At 44.9% G+C, this 18824-nt stretch overlaps 1 protein-coding gene across 4 annotated transcripts in view; it reads left to right on the top strand.

The window, feature by feature from the left end:
* GATA2 (GATA binding protein 2) overlaps positions 1 to 6028 on the top strand; it is a 47839-nt gene extending 41811 nt beyond the window's left edge. For all 4 annotated transcript variants that reach the window (XM_069206245.1, XM_069206243.1, XM_069206244.1 and 1 more), the window contains exons 5-6: positions 1492 to 1617; positions 3878 to 6028. In XM_069206245.1, the coding sequence (XP_069062346.1) occupies positions 1492 to 1617; positions 3878 to 4177 (426 nt within the window). In that variant the 3' untranslated portion in view covers positions 4178 to 6028. The remainder of the gene's footprint in view (positions 1 to 1491; positions 1618 to 3877) is intronic.
* Positions 6029 to 18824: the final 12796 nt, after the last annotated feature.

An 18824-nucleotide genomic window follows, 5' to 3' on the forward strand; every position in this document is an offset into this window, starting at 1 on the left:
TGACACCACAACGTGACAGCTGTGGGATACCCGCTACTGAAAGGGTTAACCTAGTCAGCTACAGCGATCAAGGATTTAGAAACGAGCATAAGTCATTAAACCGCCCCGCCGACCCAACAGCCATTTTGTGTGATTTTCAAAAGGGCAGAGAGTCATTTCAGTTGATAGTATGCGAGGAGAGCAGAGTTGTGCTCGCCTCCTCGCAATCCCCGGCCTGCTTCCTTTGAAAGCATTCATTTTCCATGGAGTCACCTCCAGCCAGTGTTTTCATTGCAAGCACTTTTGGTTGCCTGTGCCCTTTCGGAGCCCGTGCTAGGAGTTTCCTATCCGGATATCTGCGCTGCAAAGATAAGGAGACTTTGTGTTTCTGTTTCCGGACTCGAAAAGGTTTAGAGTTTTTGTTCTTTCCTCCAAGCCAGGCATGCCAGCCAATCCTGGTTGTTTTAACATTTCTAACACACTACAAATAAAGCTTAACATGCAAAGAATAATAAATATATTTGTGTTTCAATTTATGCTAGGGACACTTCAACATGCTGCAGCAGTTTAGGAGGGTGGGGGTGCGGGACAACGGGTTGCAGTCAAAACATTTTGGGAAAGATTCAGGGGGATTTTAGCCATGAGTCACGATTTCAGCTTTAGCAGCGCTGGTTAATGACTGGCTGTACTTGAGGAATGTGACTGACACGTCAAAAAAACGCTAAACTAGAAGTGTAACCGTATCGGCTCTCAGGCCCAAAAGCTTTCTGGGCTGGAAAGCAAAAGAAACAGCAACTGTAACACAGAAGCGCCTCAGCCTGGAGCACCCAGCACATAGAAACCGAGGGAGAAATGTAAACAGCCATCTCCTGTCGCTGCGTCTAGGGGTCATGAACCCAAGTGCGCTTTTTAAAAACTTATTGTGTGCTCTTATTTCTGTTTTCAATAAAAACACCCACACCCTTGACCTACTAAAGCAAAAATCATGTATTTTAGTGCTACACGGGAAGCCTGAACGGGGGCGCGGGCATTTATGCGTTCAATGCGACTAGTAACTCGGATGGAATGTTGTAAACTAAGGTTTTACGCTATCCTTGTTTGCAACATGTTCGAACCGTCCCATATTCAGGGTTACTGCCACCCTTCCATTTCACAAGGGAAAGCTTTCTCCGGGCTGAGATGAATGTGCTGTTCACACTCGGAGAAGGTTATTTTTTTCTGAAAGAGGCCAGGCATTCTGACAGAAGCACTTAACATGTTGGGCACTCCTGCAGATGAGTGTTGTTCCTTCTTACAGCCGCAGCCTGTACTGAGGACTGATAAAGGCGCATGCAACTGCTCTTGAACTTTACCTGCAGAAAAGCCTCCTTTCTCACTGCCCAAGCACCGGTGACATAGTAACACCATCTCCCCAATCTCTCCTCAACCTCTTTAAACACCCTGTTGCACTTCCACTGTTGTCTGTGTGTCGGTAGGCCGTATTTTTAAATACTTATTTGTTCATTTTTGTAGTCGGCGGCCAGAAGAGCAGGGACGTGTTGTGCCAACTGCCAGACAACCACCACAACTTTATGGCGACGCAATGCGAACGGGGACCCGGTGTGTAACGCCTGTGGCCTGTACTACAAACTGCACAACGTGAGTATTACTGCGGCGGTGCTTGGGGGGGTTGTAACTGCTGTGCAGTCGGGCCTGGGTGAAGTCTGTAATGACAGCTGCGGCTCCCGGGATGGGGCGTCCCCCCGTCCCCATTAAGGACGCGCGCATCCATCAGGGCCTTCGCGGCGGCGTGGCGTTCCCCAGACGTTATTGGTTTCAGTTTCTGTTCCCCTTCCCCGGAGAGACGAAGCTATTCTTCCCTCAGCAGAGTGATGCAGCCTCCATTGACATGGCAAGGCTTTAGCTTGGCTCCTACAGCGCGGGCATCAGGGCGACCTCACTGGCTGGACATGTTCATTTAAAAAGACACAAAGGCGAGGGCACTGCTCAGGGCCCGGAAAAGCCACCACGTGTAACGTGTAACATTAACAGGCACACAGCCCGCAGAATATTCCAGCCATATAAACCAAACGAGCAACGTGTAACATTTGGGGGTGTCAACATTGTAACACGAAGCACTATTTAAACACACAAAAGAAAGAACAAACCCGATGCAAAATGTGAATACCGATATTTTCAATCAAGTTCACTGTGATATAATATATCTTAATTTGTAGCGCCTGCTGCTATGCTCTGAATACTGAATATAAACACAAACAGGTCAACATGAAATACTACATAAGTAGGAAGCTGCTGCATATCCAAGGCATCGAAGTCCATTAAAACTTGATTGCGGAATCTGACCAACACAGAAAGATAAGCTCAACTGTTGGCGCTTCACGGATCCAGCAGCCACGGTGGGCGCCTGCATTCTGTCTGGTTAAACTAACCTCAGCTCCCCGAAGAGGGCAAGGAACTGCTGTACAGGTTGCGCCGAGCTTCAGTGCCACGTGTGTACCATTAGTGCAAAAATAAATATTTTCATGTTTTCCTTTGCACAGGGAAGAAATGCCTTCCCATGCCACAATAATACATACAGACAACAACACAGTCTATTTTCCTCCGAATCCCAACTCCCAATAGTAAAGGCCACCTCAAGAAAAGCACTTTCACTCGATATTACTATTTACTTCAACGGCTGATGACATTCCATTTGTTTTCATCATTAAACCCCAATACAGACCAGTCGCATAGCGAATGTATCTTACCTTTTGTCCCGAAATATACACATGCTTCACATAAATCCCGTCTGTATATTTTCATCTATAATGTTCCCTATGCGTACCATTCAATGGTGTTTTCTACAGCATCCACTCAAGAGGTATATTTAGCGATGCACAATTTCCCCAAATTAATTATGTGCATTCATTAGTGAGACCTGGCAGTCACTATTCCCCTTAAATAATTCAGTCCACCCAAACATCCACCTGATATACAGGATTAATATATCTAATTTTTGTTTTTATAAAAATATAATTACTGACAAAATGTAAGAGAGGTAAACATGTCTCTTGACCTGAATCCACTCACAGGCCATTCACTTCCAGTGAGTACGATAGTATAGAACCTAGCACCCAACTCTGGTCAATTCTTCTGGCCTCGCTCTGTTTTTTTAAATAGTTTCCATTGTATCTGCTAGGTAGCAGGAACCCTTTTAAGAGGAGAGCATGCCTGGGTTTACTGCCTGAAGTTTCTGTGACACTATGTCATGGATGGGTAGGAAAGCTCTCATGTATGTGGCTTGGCACACGTAGAAAGAGGTGTCTGCGCTGCATAAATAGTGCCTTTGCAAGCTTTTTCTGATTTTTATTTTATTTATTAGTTTTAGGTTAGTTATTATTTTCTGTAGAGCAAGCCAAAAGCATGGAGTGTCAAGACTGTTTTGCAAAAGGAGCAAATATGCAAAGAGTAGAAAGTGGCAATGCCATATAGTAACCCCAGAATAAAACTAACAGATGTAAAACAAGGGATAAACAGCGATATAAACAAACTAAATAATAACGGCAATCCAAATATAGGATTTACATACATCTGACTAAAGCAATTTCAGCAAACGATTAAGGACTGACAACACCCCAGTAAATTTATTAAATGCGAATCAAGCAACAGCTGACACTAGCGTTGGAAGTGTAACTTTTATAAATCTTTGGTGAACATGCTATGGGATGGGTTAGTTCGAATCTTTACATAAACAGAATTCCAGACCAAGCTACAAACACAATAAAGTTCCACACCAAATCTTAACGATTTGGCATTCTGAAAAAAAGAAGTCTATAGTGCATACCCCCAAACAATGTCTGAACATTTTTATGCAGGTTAACTTTTGTCCACATGAGCCTGATTTTCTTATTTTTTGCAGGTTAACAGGCCGCTGACAATGAAAAAGGAGGGCATCCAGACCAGGAACAGGAAGATGTCCAATAAATCCAAAAAATGCAAGAAAGGGTCAGAGTGCTTTGAGGAACTGTCCAAATGCATGCAGGAGAAATCTTCTCCTTTCAGTGCTGCGGCTCTGGCCAGTCACATTGCTCCCATGGGACACCTGCCCCCTTTTAGCCACTCTGGACACATTCTGCAGACACCCACTCCCATTCATCCATCTTCCAGCATATCTTTTGGACATCCCCATCACTCCAGCATGGTTACAGCCATGGGATAGGTTTGAGGACTGAAATGCTAACCCACTGGACAGAAGCAGAAGGGGTACTGCCAGAAAAAGCACCATGGAATGGGCCATTCTGCCCTACTGAGAATTTAAAAGGGATCTGAAATCCATGGGATAGTCACGTAGAAGCCAACTGGCATGTGACAAATTGACTAAGTTGGATCTGTTTGGAATTCAGCCTCCTAGGACTGAAGAAAGAAGAAAGATTCACATGTTTCACACTTATTGGTCACCCTAAACCCAAAGTGTCAAAGACGAACCTCGTGTTTCTTTCTTTTTTTGTTACTGTGAATATTGTAAATCTATCGGCCGCCTCCAAGAGCAGCACAGGCCCAGTGGCAACCTTTGCTGGATTTCTATTGTGGACCATTGTTTGCAAAAGGACAACTTTATAACATTTATAAAGCTTAATTTTAAAAAGAGGAGTCATTATTTATTTTGCTCTTGCTTTTGTAAAGAGCCCCTTCCCTTCCGACCTGCATGCTTTATGCTATCTTGCAATGGGAATTCTTTCTGTATTCAGCTAGAGTGCTAGCTGACCACAATACAGCCCCTTAATTTAAAATTTAGAACACCTGCTATGAAAATAATATATAGTGTAATATAACTGTACTAGTGATTGTATCTGGGCCGAAGTTGTGCTTTATTTGGACATTGACTATTAATTCACATCCAGAACCGTATAAACAAACGTATACCACACTGTTGGGAAAACAAAACAAAGTTGACAACACACAAAACCAACAAGATGAGTTCTTAATTGGGTTTTCCACATTGGATAGGTTAAGTGCATTTTAAGATGTTAAAGTCTGGTCTGGTTCTTTTGCACATTGCTGCAGAAATCCAGACCTAGCAACTGTGGACAGGTCATACTGTTTTGCCACATGGAAATGAGAGAGGACAAGAGGGTGAAAAATGGTTGGGGAAAGGGAACCTTACCAAAATAATCACATTTATTAATTGCAACATCAAATGCAGTGATAAGCTGCAGGCCTCACTAAAGAACACATTGTTTTCCATTGATTTTGTAACAGCATATGTTTTAACCAGTCTGCCTCGCATTACAGAACCATAGTGTTCGTAAATAACAAATAAGAAAGATATTGCCAATACTATGTGTAATATATTCACTTATTTAGGCATAATCACCCTCAAGATGAAGCTCCGGTAATTATAACATGTGATGTACGTACTGAGCTATGCTTCTTAAGAAAAACCCTACAACAACAAGCAGTTGCTAATATACACAACAAAAGACTAAATGTTTGTGACAAGCTTTGGACCAAGCTCGTGGTTTGTCATTGAGAATTTCTATTAACAAGCACACCGGTTTTATGTATGTTCTTTGTCTTAATATATTTAAAAAAATACATACAAAAACTCATTGCAGATCAAGAATTTGTTTGGTGTGTGTGGCATATAGCTGCATTTTGTAAAGCAGCGCACAAAAAGGAAGAAGGGACCCGCGCTGAAGAGAAATATGACAAGCTTAATTCTATTTTAGTCCAAAATCACATCCTTTTCTTTCTATCTCTCAACATGGTACAGTTGAACATTATCACAATAACTTTAGGGAAGGAATGATTTCCTGACTTAAAATGACAAAGTGCAATATATTGTCAGTCACTGCAGTACAGACAGCAGCCGTCCAAACTTAAATTATTTTGTAGTTGTACCCGCAAAATTCTGCCGTATTTTTATTTTGGCTTCTTTATTTTGATTAGTGAACTAAATTATTGTTAATTGTGTACAACATGTTTATATATTGTCTGTAAAAAGTGTATGCTATTCTCATATTCCTTGAAGGTGAACATTGCTAAGAATAATAAATAACTTTTGTGAGAACGTTTGGCATCCTTTGGAAAGATAATGCAGCCTAATTGTATATGTGCTTACAAAGAAGTCTTGAAAACAACAAATGTTTTGTGCGTCTAATGAGCTTGGTACTCATAGCTTTGAGCGCCACTGAAAGGTGGAGGTAAACCATTGAAAGCACTGATTTTATTATGGGGGAATATTATTTGCGATTTTATTTGTTTATGCACTTAAGTAGAGTACGTTTTGGAAGTATTTTCTCACCATGAGAATGGGTCTGTATCATAAAGTGAACACTAAGAGCTTATTAGGAAACATGCTCTACCACTCTTCTGGACTGACTGTGTTATCTTAAATAGTCAAGGGGCTGAAGCGGTGCTACATTTGCCACCTTAAACAGCAGTAAATGGTTGCCTGTCACAGGTGGGGGGCAGTAGTGAGACCAGACAATTACCAACACCACCCACACGTATACTCTCCCAAAACAAAGATCAACCCATACAAAATGACCAAAGACTAACCAGCCGTCATTTATGCGTTCGAAAGCATACCACTCTCAGGCCCAACTTTTTTACACACCATAAACACAACAATCATATTCAATTCACATTATTTACAACATGTACATTGTTGTGGACAATTGCACAGCAACCAAAACGAATACATGAAAGTCACAATTTCAATTGGCCTGGGCCAAGGGAAAACACTTCGGTCATTCCATAGTTGTCTTTCACAAGGTGAACTCACCTGCACCTTCAAGATAGAGGGAAGCTTGGACGAGCGTGAAATCTTGTCCCCCAAATAGCCATGCCAGAGGGAACCAAGTAAGAGGGATGCACCTTGGGATCATTGGGAGATGGCCTAAGAAACCGGCAATACTTTGGACCCCTGAAGCAGCCATCATCCCCCAGCATCCCAAGGGGCATGTAATAGAGTACCCCGGAAGGCTGTTGACAATTATTGTGGACTACTGGACTTTTTACTGGTGATAAAAAACTAATATATGAAATCTCCTAAATTCACCAAAGGCCCTGGTTTGAGCTATAGGTTTAAAAAATTAATGACAACTGATATTCACCTGTACCTGTTTTCTAGTAAAAAAAAATAAAAAAAACTCCTCCCCTGTCACGTGTACAGGCCTAGGAAGTTGATGCTACCTGCGGAACTATCTGCACGCTTGTGAATTGTGGTCACTGGACGCCCAGGGGATCCACCTCCTCACCTTAAGATTACTGGTCCCCTTTACCCAAATAATCCATCTTGGAGCACACTATAATGTGCCTATTAGGTCCTGTTCTAGCCAGGAGCTATGGTTGGATAAAGCCTCTTTGTGAGCGTCATGCTTGGATGGTTCCACGATCTCTAAGACCTTAAATGTCCCATAAAATGTGAAAGCAAAGAGTGCTGCGAACAATGCTACCTCATAGTCTAAGAGTCCCATACCATTGTTAAGACCACTTTGATTCTTCCAAACCTATCCACGTCGATACAGCACCTTTGGTCTGGGATTGGCCCTTTCAACTTCTCCTTTCCCTTGAGTGCCCCCTAAGACAGGTTTGCAAATGGTCAGAGTCCCCCACCCGCAAATTAGAGAAAAGTTCCACCACAGAGATATATATGCCTTCTGGCAAATGCCACTACTCGAATGTATAACTATATGTGTTCAGGAAGGCTCAGCCAATTATATAAAGAGAAGAGCTGCACCTGAATATTGCTTACAGTGTATGCCATATAACTATAAAAAGCCTTCTCATATGCCCACATTTTCTTTGATCTGAGGCGGGCTGAAATTAGGTCTCAGAGAGCTGGGTTCTAAAGATCTCCTGAGAAACGTGTAGGTTCCATTTCTGCCTTTGTGTGAAAGCACCGTATTTTCTATAACTTGGTGCAAGATAATGCACTGGCTGAGTTATTCAAAATACCGCATATGTGCTTTACTCTAAACAAAATGTTCATTTTTTGACAAATTAAGCCCAGTTCTTTTAACTTTCTAACAAACTGAGAACATTTTGGTTAGGACTGCTACTTTAACATTCTGAATTACAGCCTTTGTCACAAGGTCGGCCACACAGTTCCCTTGGACATGAATGCCATCATGCTAATGACTCGAAGTGTGCCTTGCATGGACTAGAGGAAGCTGGTCTTGCAAGACAGGTACCTTTTTCCAAAGCTGTTTATTTTTTATAGGTTTCTCTTTGAATTCTTGAATCGTTTCAAACACCAACACTGCAAGTCAATATTGTAAACCTGCACACTGAAGGATGAGTCGGACACAGTATGTGTGGAAAATGATGTCAGCCTTTTGTTCAAAACAAACAGGACATTTAGTTCTGCATGCTGTGCATTGTTGTCACTTAGGATTTTAGTGTAGGTGAACTGTGGAAGGAATTAACCACCCTTCATTACAACTTGCACTGCCACACAAGCTGGGGAATATTGGATGGGCAGAGCTATTTATGTAGAATATACTTTGGTAGGACTCTATAGGTAAAGTGAGGAGTTGGAACAGTGTGCTGTTCATATTGGAAAAAAGCCTGTGTACGAAGAGTGGGATCACAGTGGAATTTTACATCCACTGCACTGAAGGAAGAGGCCCACTGCACCCACCTTGGTGTAGGGCATGAGCATTCAAATCAAATCAAATCAAATCAAATCAAAAACATTTATAAAGCGTGCTACTCACCCGTGAGGGTCTCAAGGCGCTAGGGGGAGGGGGTTACTGCTGCTCGAAGAGCCATGTTTTGAGGTGCCTCCGGAATGCGAGATGGTCCTGGGTGGTCCTGAGGTTGGTGGGGAGGGAATTCCATGTCTTGGCCGCCAGGTAGGAGAAGGATTTCCCACCTGCCGTGGTGCGGCGGATGCAAGGGACGGCGGCGAGAGCGAGGTTGGCGGAGCCAAGTTGACGGGTGGGCGTGTAGAAACTGAGGCGACGGTTGAGGTATTCGGGTCCCTTGTTGTGGAGGGCTTTGTGTGCGTGGGTGAGGAGCCGGAAGGTGATCCTTTTGTTGACGGGAAGCCAGTGCAGGTGTCTCAGGTGGGAAGAGATGTGGCTGTTGTGGCATTAGGAATGCTTGCCTTGGTGACTGCTTCTAGTGTTGGCACAGGAGAAACAAAAATGATCCGAGGGGTGCTCCTTCATAATTGCTGTTTGCACAGCTGAAAGGATCTTGTCTATGAAACCAAAACCTGCTTCAGCTAAGGAATGGAAGTCAGAATTGTAAGCAACAGGAATGGCCTGTCCTCCATTGTAGGTCTCATAGACATAACCATAGTAGTTAGGTATGTCTGATAACTAGGTTAGTTTTATTACCCCTAGTCTGTAAATATTTAGTTTCAAACATGTCTACTTGTAGAGCACGCAAGATTATCAGTGAGCGTGCTCCTCCGTTGCTTAGAGGAAAATGTGGGAGAAATCAAGTAAGACAAGGGCTTCACTTGCTCAGCATAGTGAGGCAAATAAGTACATCCAAAGTTTAGAAACCCCAGCAGGGATTGCAATATTTTAAGTGTATCAGGAGGCTGCAAGCAACTAAGGGCCAGATGTAGCAATTTCCGATTTTGCTATTCGGAAATTGCGAGTCTGTGCGACTCGCAATTTCCGAATCTGATGCAGAACGGTGTCTCTGACACCGTCTGCGAATCGCAATGGGGCCCCAAAGACCCACCTCATTAATATTAATGAGGTGAGTCGCATTTTGCAACCTCATTGCGATTCCCTGCACTCACAGGGATAGTGGCCTGCTGGAGACAGCAGACCTCCATGTCTGTGACTGATTTTTAAATAAAGCAGTTTTTTTGTTGTTGTATTGCAGCCCGTTTTCCTTAAAGGAAAACGAGTTGCAATACAAAAAAATAACTAAACCAATCGGTTTCGTTTTTTTAGAACAGGCAGTGGTCCATTGGACCACTGCCTGCTCTGAAAAAACATTTATGACAACATTCACAAAGGGGAAGCGGTCCCATGGGGACCCCTTCCCTTACTGCGAATTGCTTTGCGACCACGTTCGCGGTCACAAAGCAATTTAGCATCGCAGTGCGAGTCGCAAATAGGAAGGGGACACCCCTTCCTGTTTGCGAGTCGCATTCCCATTTTGCGAGTCGGTACTGACTCGCAAAATGGGAATGAGCATTGCGATGCGCGTTTTGCATGGCGCAAACTGCAATTTTCGCAGTTTGCGCCATGTAAAACGCTACCTACATCTGGCCCTACATTTCTGAAGGTCTGAAGCTAGACCCTTGCCCTAACTTAATAACTCAGATCCTAGGAAGATCAATGTCAGATAGACAATCTTCAATTTCTTAAAATGTATTTTGCAACCATGGGATGTTAATACAGTTAACAATCTGTCCAACCTAGTTAGATGTAGATCTAAATCATCTTTAGGAAGATAGATGGGATGAATACCTCAGAATATGATTGTAAGACCTCCAGAAAATAAGACAGGACTGTTCTAATAGCCCATAGGGAAGCTCTGAACCAAGAACTGCACCCGATCGAAACTGAAGGTGGTTAGATACTCACTTTTAAGTGCTATATTTTGACTAAAAAGAACACTGAAAATATCCACTGTCCTTTTGTATTTTTTCTGTATTTGGTTGGTTATTAAACCCGGGCTATGAGCTTTTTGTACCATGTAGATTTGCATATGCAAATTCAAATTCCTGTAGTCTAATAGGTGCTGTCTGTTTTAGAGATGGGAAAAAGGGGCGTGTTCTCTGGTGAAAGACACAGCACTGTTATGCCCTGATATTGCAACTGATCTAACATTGCTTTTATACCAAGATTTCCTTCTGGCTTCAAAGGGTATCGTTCTTTTGGTTGAGGTTTGATGTGTAAGGCAATGACATGCACACTTTAGTGTTTGCCCTACTCTGCTTGATTTCTGTACTAGGGCATAGCCTGTCTTATTGCACATTCAAAGGTGCTAGTTTCCCCAATATCTTCTCATACTATGGAAGAAAAAGCCTAGCCTTAAGACTTCCTCCCCCAAGGATGTTTCCCTAATAAAGATTGGAGGCCAGTCTTAAATGATATCATAATTATCAGGTAATGGTACCAAAAGACTGGTTTGATAGCAAGTGGTATATCTCCGTCAATTTGTGTGTTAAAATTGCAAGTCCTATAAGGAGGATCTAAATGTTTATCTGGAGTCACAACTTGTATAAAGCCATCCGTTGGATTGGCATCCAGAAACTAATGAAGTGTCTCATGCACTATTGTGACTTCTGCTGAGCTGTCTTGAAGCTCTCTTGCCCAAGTCTTGTTTCGCAGGCGGACCCATAGATGTAGCGGCATGTTTTTAAGAAAGCCCTGCAACTTTTTTCTTCTTTACTGGAGTTTTAGGGTCCAATCCGTTCTCCCCCCTCTCTTTATGCTGATGCCAGTCTCACATCCTGCTTTACTTTTCGTACTGTTCTCTTCTTTTCTTTAGCTCTCAGATCGGCTCCCCTCTCTATAAAATTACTGTTGAGGAGTAGCTATCAGACTACTGATACTGTTCAGGATTTTAATTTTTTTTCACAACTTCAATGTAACCACAGCCACCGGATTCCAGAGAAGCTGGCGATCCAGTTTGTCTTTTTTCTTTGGCACTCCATTTCTGCTTCCCTTTCATTGCAGATTTCTCCTTAATGCAACCCTGTGTCAACCCTAGGTTCTGAGTGTGGTAAACGGCCCAAGTACCCCAAGGATCTCTACCCACAGAGAATTAACTTCAGTAATTATTTTTGGTAGTTCCTGTTCATGATCTTGAACAGGAACTGCTTCCTCTGACATATAGCCAGAACCGAAGCCTCCTCCTTAATATTCCTTAAGATGATAGAGGAGACAATGGTAAAGTTCCCCACTAACCTAATACCTAAATTCAGAGCGGGTGCGGCTCCATGTTGATTTTGTACCTGCACATCAGGCCGAACTGCGAAAGGAAGGTGTGCCATGCATGCTAGTGTAAATGCATGTGAAGGTGCTTCCCCAGGTATTACACTCCTCTACGGTGGCATCATCCCAAGAGAAAAACACATATTCAGTATTGTCTGTTTATCTTGGGATGTAGTGTATAGATATACTCCTTTCAACTGGTTGGTTTTGCAAGCAACCCAGAAGGCCATTTTGTCACACTTTGAGGGCACTTTTCCTATGGTAGCATTAATAGTGTGGTGACTAATAGTTTGTACTAGTGTAGGAGTGGTAGGTCCTGCTACAAGACCAGGTCTGGAGCTCAAAGTACATAGTACGAATTGTATGTGTGCCACGTATAAGGCAACTGTGTAGTTTCAATTTTCTGGGCGAGGATTGGGTGTACAACCAGCTATGACTAGTCACATAGCCCCTTTATTACTCAGAAGACCCAATCGGATATTTCTGTGCATCTGTGTGGCAATTGACTAGCAACCCAGTTCTGGTGTGTCTGGTGGGTCACAGCGATTTCCAAATCTTAGTAAGCTCTATAGTGTGCTGGCGGGTCTACCACTGTGTTGGCATGAAACTCACTGAGGCAGCATCAATAGGCTTGAACTCTAGGCATGAGTAAATTGTCTCTAAGGCAAAAACCTTGTGTGCAGCAATCACAAAAGTTAACAGCCCCCTCCCCTTATTGGGGACACTTTGTGCTTTGAGATGCTGAGTAACTTCTTCCCTGTAATTGACGCCTATCACAATAGGTGCTGCCATTGTGAATGGATTCAACTGAATTTGGAATCAAAGAATTAGAAAATCCACAGAATGGGAATTAGCCTTATGAGTCAAGCTTGACAAACCTACAGAAATAGGTGATCCCTTATCGCTATGAGGAAGTAAGAACAAGTTACTTACCTTCGGTAACGCTTTTTCTTGTGGATACATTAGCTACCTGTGGATTCCTCACCTTATGAATTCTCCCAATGCGCCAGCATCCAAAGGAAAATCTTCTTCCCAGCTCTCCACGTCGACGAGGACATCACAACTGCCTGGCTCCACGCGACTCCGTCTGACATCACCATGCCAATAAAAGGTCCTTGCCAGCGTGCTGACGTCAGTTTCACACTTTATTTACATGCCTTTGAAGCAAACAGGTGAAAGTCCGACCTCACAATAGTTCAAACGAATACACACATAAAACCATAATGATGTAATACAATTATAACCATCATTTATATATACATATAATTACCAAAACATATATACACTTGTAAAACAAAAGCCATGGTATGACCAGAAAGGCAACGGGGAGGCAGGTGGGACTGTGAGGAATCCACAGGTAGCTAATGTATCCACCAGAAAAAGCGGTACCAAAGGTAAGTAACTTGTTCTTCTGATGGATACAACTACCTGTGGAGTCCTCTCCTTATGAATAGAGTCCCAAAGCAGTACCGCACTCGGAGGTGGGTGCCTGACTGGTTACACCAAGAAATCCTGCAATACAGAACGTGCAAAATGGCCGTCCCTCCTAACCTCCGAGTCCAAGCAATAATGCTTTGCGAAGGTGTGGAGGGACGCCTAAGTTGCTGCCTTGCAAATTTCCACCACCGGAACTCCTCTAGCCAGGGCCGAAGTGGTAGACTTATCCCTGGTCAAATGGGCTCTAATACCCTAAGGGGGAACCTTCTTTGCCAACGAGTAACAAACCTTGATACAAAGAATGACCCACCTGGATATAGTTCCTTTATGGACCGCTCTGCCCTTCCTCTTTCCTACATATCCCACGAATAGCTGGTATTCCAGGAGCAAGTCCTTTGTCCTCTCAATATAAAAACAGAGCACTTTTGGGGTCCAAACGATGGAGCCTCTCTTCCTCCTTTGAGGGGTGAGGAGGAGGGTAGAAAGATGGAAGGGTAATGGTCTGCCCCATATGGAAAGGAGTTACAACTTTAGGTAGGAAAGCCGCGCTGGTTTTCAGCACCACTTTATCAGGAAAGAATAAAGTAAAGGGAGGTTTAACACTAAAAGTCTGAAGCTCACCGACACACCTAGCCGATGTAATAGCTATCAGGAAAACCGTCTTAAGAACTAAAAATCTTATCGGACAAGAATGCATGGGTTCAAATGGTGAACCCACTAAAAAAGTTAAAAACAGATTCAAATCCCACAGAGGCATAAGAAAGGGAGTGGGAGGAAATGTATTAGTTAAACCCTTTAAGAACCTAATAACAATAGTTGATTTAAACAAGGAGGGTTGACCCGGAAGGCAAAGAAAAACTGACAGTGCAGTGCCGCCAAATAGCCTTTAACAGTAGCAACTGCACAACTCTTCTCTGCTAAATCTAATGCAAACAACAAAACATCAGACAGATGGGCCCTCAAAGGATCAATTTGTTTCTCTCCACACCAAGCCACAAATTTTGCCCACCTGCCGGCATAAACAGTCTTAGTGGAGTGTTGATGGGCTGATAAAAATAACATCCACTACCTCTGGTGGGAGAGAGAAAGCACTCAGATTGCCCCGTTCAATCTCCAGGAATGTAGGTGCAGTCTCTGGAGGTGGGGGTGTAGAGCCTGTCCCTGCGACTGCGAGAGGAGATCTGCCATGAGAGGGAGACGGAGCGGAGGGCACAGTGAGAGTTGGAGAAGTCGGTGTAGCACACCCTTCTTGGCCAATCCAGAACTATTAAAATGACTTGAGCCCGATCTTGGTGAATCTTCCTCAGAACCCAAAGAATCAAGGGTATGGGGGAAATGCGTAAAGCAATTGGTCGCACCAAGAGATCTGAAACGCGTCCCCCAAAGCTTCTTGCACTGGATCCTGGAGACCAACGACCTTTGATCTCCAAGTCCCCCAGATGAGCTCCCCACCCTAGAGTGGAAGCATCCGATATGACCGTGGCCACCGGAGGCAGTAGTGAAAACAGCCTTCCTTGAGAAAGGTTGCCGTCCACAGCCCACCATCGTACATCCGCTGCAGCATCTCTGGAGATCGATATCGACTCCTTCCGATCCCCTTTGTGTTGAAACCGCTGCCTGCGGAGGCTCCATTGGAGAGCCCTCATGTGTCAACGTGCATGAATGACCAACAGAATACAAAAAGCAAACAGACCGAGCAGGCGTAGGACCTTGAGGACTGGAACAACAGGTCCATTTTGAAACATTGGAATCAACGCCTGGATGTCCTGAATCCGCTGAGGCGGAGGATAGGCTTGATTCAATGCTGTATCCAGTACTGCCCCTATGAACAGGAGGCACTGCGAGGGCTCCAGGTGAGACCTGGGCACTGTAAGGAAATGCCTCCTTGGCATGGTTACCCTATAACGTTTTGCCTTTGCTGATGCTAAGTTTTGATTGAAAGTGTGCTGGGACCCTGCTAACCAGGCCCCAGCACCAGTGTTCTTTCCCAAAACTGTACCTTTGTCTCCACAACTGGCACAACCCTGGCCCTCAGATAAGTCCCTTGTAACTGGTACCCCTGGGACCAAGGACCCTGATGCCAAGGAAGGTCTCTATGGGCTGCAGCATGTCTTATGCCACGCTGGGAACCCCCCACTCAGCACATGCATATGCACACTGCCTCACAGCTTGTGTGTGCTGGTGGGGAGAAAATGACTAAGTCGACATGGCACTCCCCTCAGAGTGCCATGCCAACCTCACACTGCCTATGGCATATGCAAGTCACCCCCTCTAGCAGGCCTTACAGCCCTAAGGCAGGGTGCACTATATCACAGGTGAGGGCATATGTGCATGAGCACTATGCCCCTACAGTGTCTAAGCAAAACCTTAGACATTGTAAGTGCAGGGTAGCCATAAGAGCATATGGTCTGGGGGTTTGTCAAACACGAACTCCACAGTTCCATAATAGCTACACTGAAATCTGGGAAGTTTGGTATCAAACTTCTCAGCACAATACATGCACACTGATGCCAGTGTACAATTTATTGTAACATACACCCAGGGGACATCTTAGAGATGCCCCCTGAATGCTAATCCGACTTCTAGTGTAGGCTGACCAGTTTCTGACAGCCTGCCACACACCAGACATGTTGCTGGCCTCATGGGGAGAGTGCCTTTGTCACTGTGTAGCCAGGAACAAAGCCTGTACTGGGTGGAGGTGCTTCTCACCTCCCCCTGCAGGAACTGTAACACCTGGCGGTGAGCCTCAAAGGCTCACCCCTTTTGTTACGGCACCCCAGGGCAATCCAGCTAGTGGAGATGCCCGCCCCTCCGGCCACTACCCCCACTTTTGGCGGCAAGGCTGGAGGAGATAATGAGAAAAACAAGGAGGAGTCACCCACCAGTCAGGCCAGCCCCTAAGGTGTCCTGATTTGAGGTCACCCCCGCCTTGAGAAATTCTCCATCTTGAGTTTAGATTCCCCCAATAGGATTATGTATGTGCCCCCTTCCCCACAGGAAGGAAGCACAAAGAGGGTGTAGCCACCCTCAAGGACAGTAGCCATTGGCTACTGCCCTACCAGACCTAAACACACCCCTAAATTCAGTATTTAGGGGCTCCCCAGAACCTAGTAAACTAGATTCCTGCAACCTAAAGAAACAAGAAGGACTGCTGAACTGCAAGCCTGCAGAGAAGGAGGAAGACGACAATTGCTTTGGGCCCAGCCTTACCGGCCTGTCTCCAACTTCGAAAACCTGCAACCAGCGACGCATCCAACAGGGACCAGCGACCTCTGAAGCCTCGAGGACTGCCCTGGACTAAAGGACCAAGAAACTCCAGTGAAAAGCGGCCCTGTTCAAAACCAGCTACTTCTTTGCAACAAAGAAGCAACTTTCAAAGACTGCACGTTTCCCGCCAGAAGCATGAGACTTCACACTCTGCACCCGACGCCCCCGTCTCAAGATTCAGAGAACCAACACCTCAGGGAGGACTCCCCGGCGACTGCAAGTCCGTGAGTACGAGAGACGACCACCTTGAGCCCCCACAGTGACGCCTGCACAGACAATCCAGAGGCTCCCCCTGACCGCGACTGCCTGTAACAAGGGACCCGACACCTGGAACCAACACTGCACCCACAGCCCGCAGGACCTGAAGGAACCGAACCTCAGCGCAGGAGTGATCCCCAGGTGACCCTCTGCCTAGCCTAGGTGGTGACTGTCCCGAGAAGCCCCCGTGCCTGCCTGCACCGCTAGAGTGACCCCCGGGTCCCTCCATTGTTTTCTACCTGAAACCCGACGCCTGCTTTGCACACTGCACCCGGCCACCCCTGTGTCACTGAGGGTGTGCCTACTTGTGTCCCCCCCAGTGCTCTACAAAATCCCCTTGGTCTGCTCCCCGAGGACGCAGGTACTTACCTGCTGGCAGACTGGAACCGGAGCACCCCTGTTCTCCACAGGCACCTATGTGTTTTGGGCACCTCTTTGACCTCTGCACCTGACCGGCCCTGAGCTGCTGGTGTGGTAACTTTGGGGTTGCCTTGAACCCCTAACGGTGGGCCGCCTATGCCCCAGAACTGAGACTTGTAAGTGTTTTACTTACCCCCTAATCTAACCTTTACTTACCTCCCCCAGGAACTGTTGATTTTTGCAGTGTCCACTTTGAAAATAGCTTATTGACATTTTTACAAATACTGTATATGATATTGCTTTTATTCAAAGTTCCTAAAGTATTGAAGTGAAGTACCTTGCATTTAAAGTGTTTACTGCAAATCTTGAACCTGTGGTTCTTAAAATAAACTAAGAAAATATATTTTTCTATATAAAAACCTATTGGCCTGGAGTAAGTCTTTGAGTGTGTGTTCCTCATTTAGTGCCTGTGTGTGTACAACAAATGCTTAACACTATCCTCTGATAAGCCTACTGCTCGACCACACTACCACAAAATAGAGCATTAGAATTATCTACTTTTGCCACTATCTTACCTCTAAGGGGAACCCTTGGACTCTGTGCACACTATTTCTTACTTTGAAAAAGTATATACAGAGCCAACTTCCTACAGGCACGTTTATAGAAAAACCCAGACTGAACAACAACTGAGTTGCCATTTGCAAGTGATGCAGCACAAGCCCCGGAGACTTGGCTTTGATCACCAATCGTCCAGGTAAGGGAATACCGATATTCCCTTCCTTCTGAGACTTGCTGCAACCACCGCCATCACCTTCGTGAAGACTCGAGGTGCTGAAGTAAGACTAAACGGAAGGACCGCAAACTGGTAGTGTTGCGACCCCACAAAAAACCGGAGATAAATGCTGTGGAACTTGAGAATAGGGATATGAAAGTAAGCATCCTGCAAGTCGACAGGCACCATCCAGTCCTCTTTGTTCAATGCCAGAAGTACCTGCGCTACAGTCAGCATTTTGAATTTCTCCTGTTTGAGGAACCAATTCAAAATCCTCAGGTCCAGGATTGGTCTCAATCGACCATCCTTCTTGGGAATCAGGAAATATCTCGAATAACAACACTGACCCCTTTCTTGCTCTGGAACAAACTCCTCTGCACCTTTTCATAACAGGGTTTGAACCTCCTGCTGCAGCAATAGGAGATGGTCTTCAGAAGAAAATGAGGGACGGGGAGGGATGAGAGGGGGAAACTCCTGAAAAGGAAGAGCATATCCTTTCCTCACAAGGTTTAGAACCCAGGAGTCTGATGTGATTAACCCCCACTCGCACAGAAAAAGATGTAATCTCCCCCTACAGGAGAAGTATGGCTGAAAATGGGCAGAAAAGTAGGGCTGCTTCCCTTGTTGTTGTCCTCCAGAGGAAGAGGATGATGCAGGGTGCTTCTGGGTGGCCCCTCTTGTCCGAACCCTACCCGCCCTCTAAAGGATCTATTTGGGAGGCTGGCAGGCTGTTGGACTGTAGACTGAGGTCTCCCACAGTAAACGGCTCCACGCCCAAACCCCCTGAACCTCCGAAAGGACCTGAAAGGGGTAGTAGTGGAAGCCTGCAAACCTAAAGACTTTGCTATGGCCCT

The sequence above is a fragment of the Pleurodeles waltl genome, chromosome 9, assembly GCF_031143425.1.
Source record: "Pleurodeles waltl isolate 20211129_DDA chromosome 9, aPleWal1.hap1.20221129, whole genome shotgun sequence".
Classification (NCBI taxonomy): Eukaryota; Metazoa; Chordata; class Amphibia; order Caudata; family Salamandridae; genus Pleurodeles; species Pleurodeles waltl.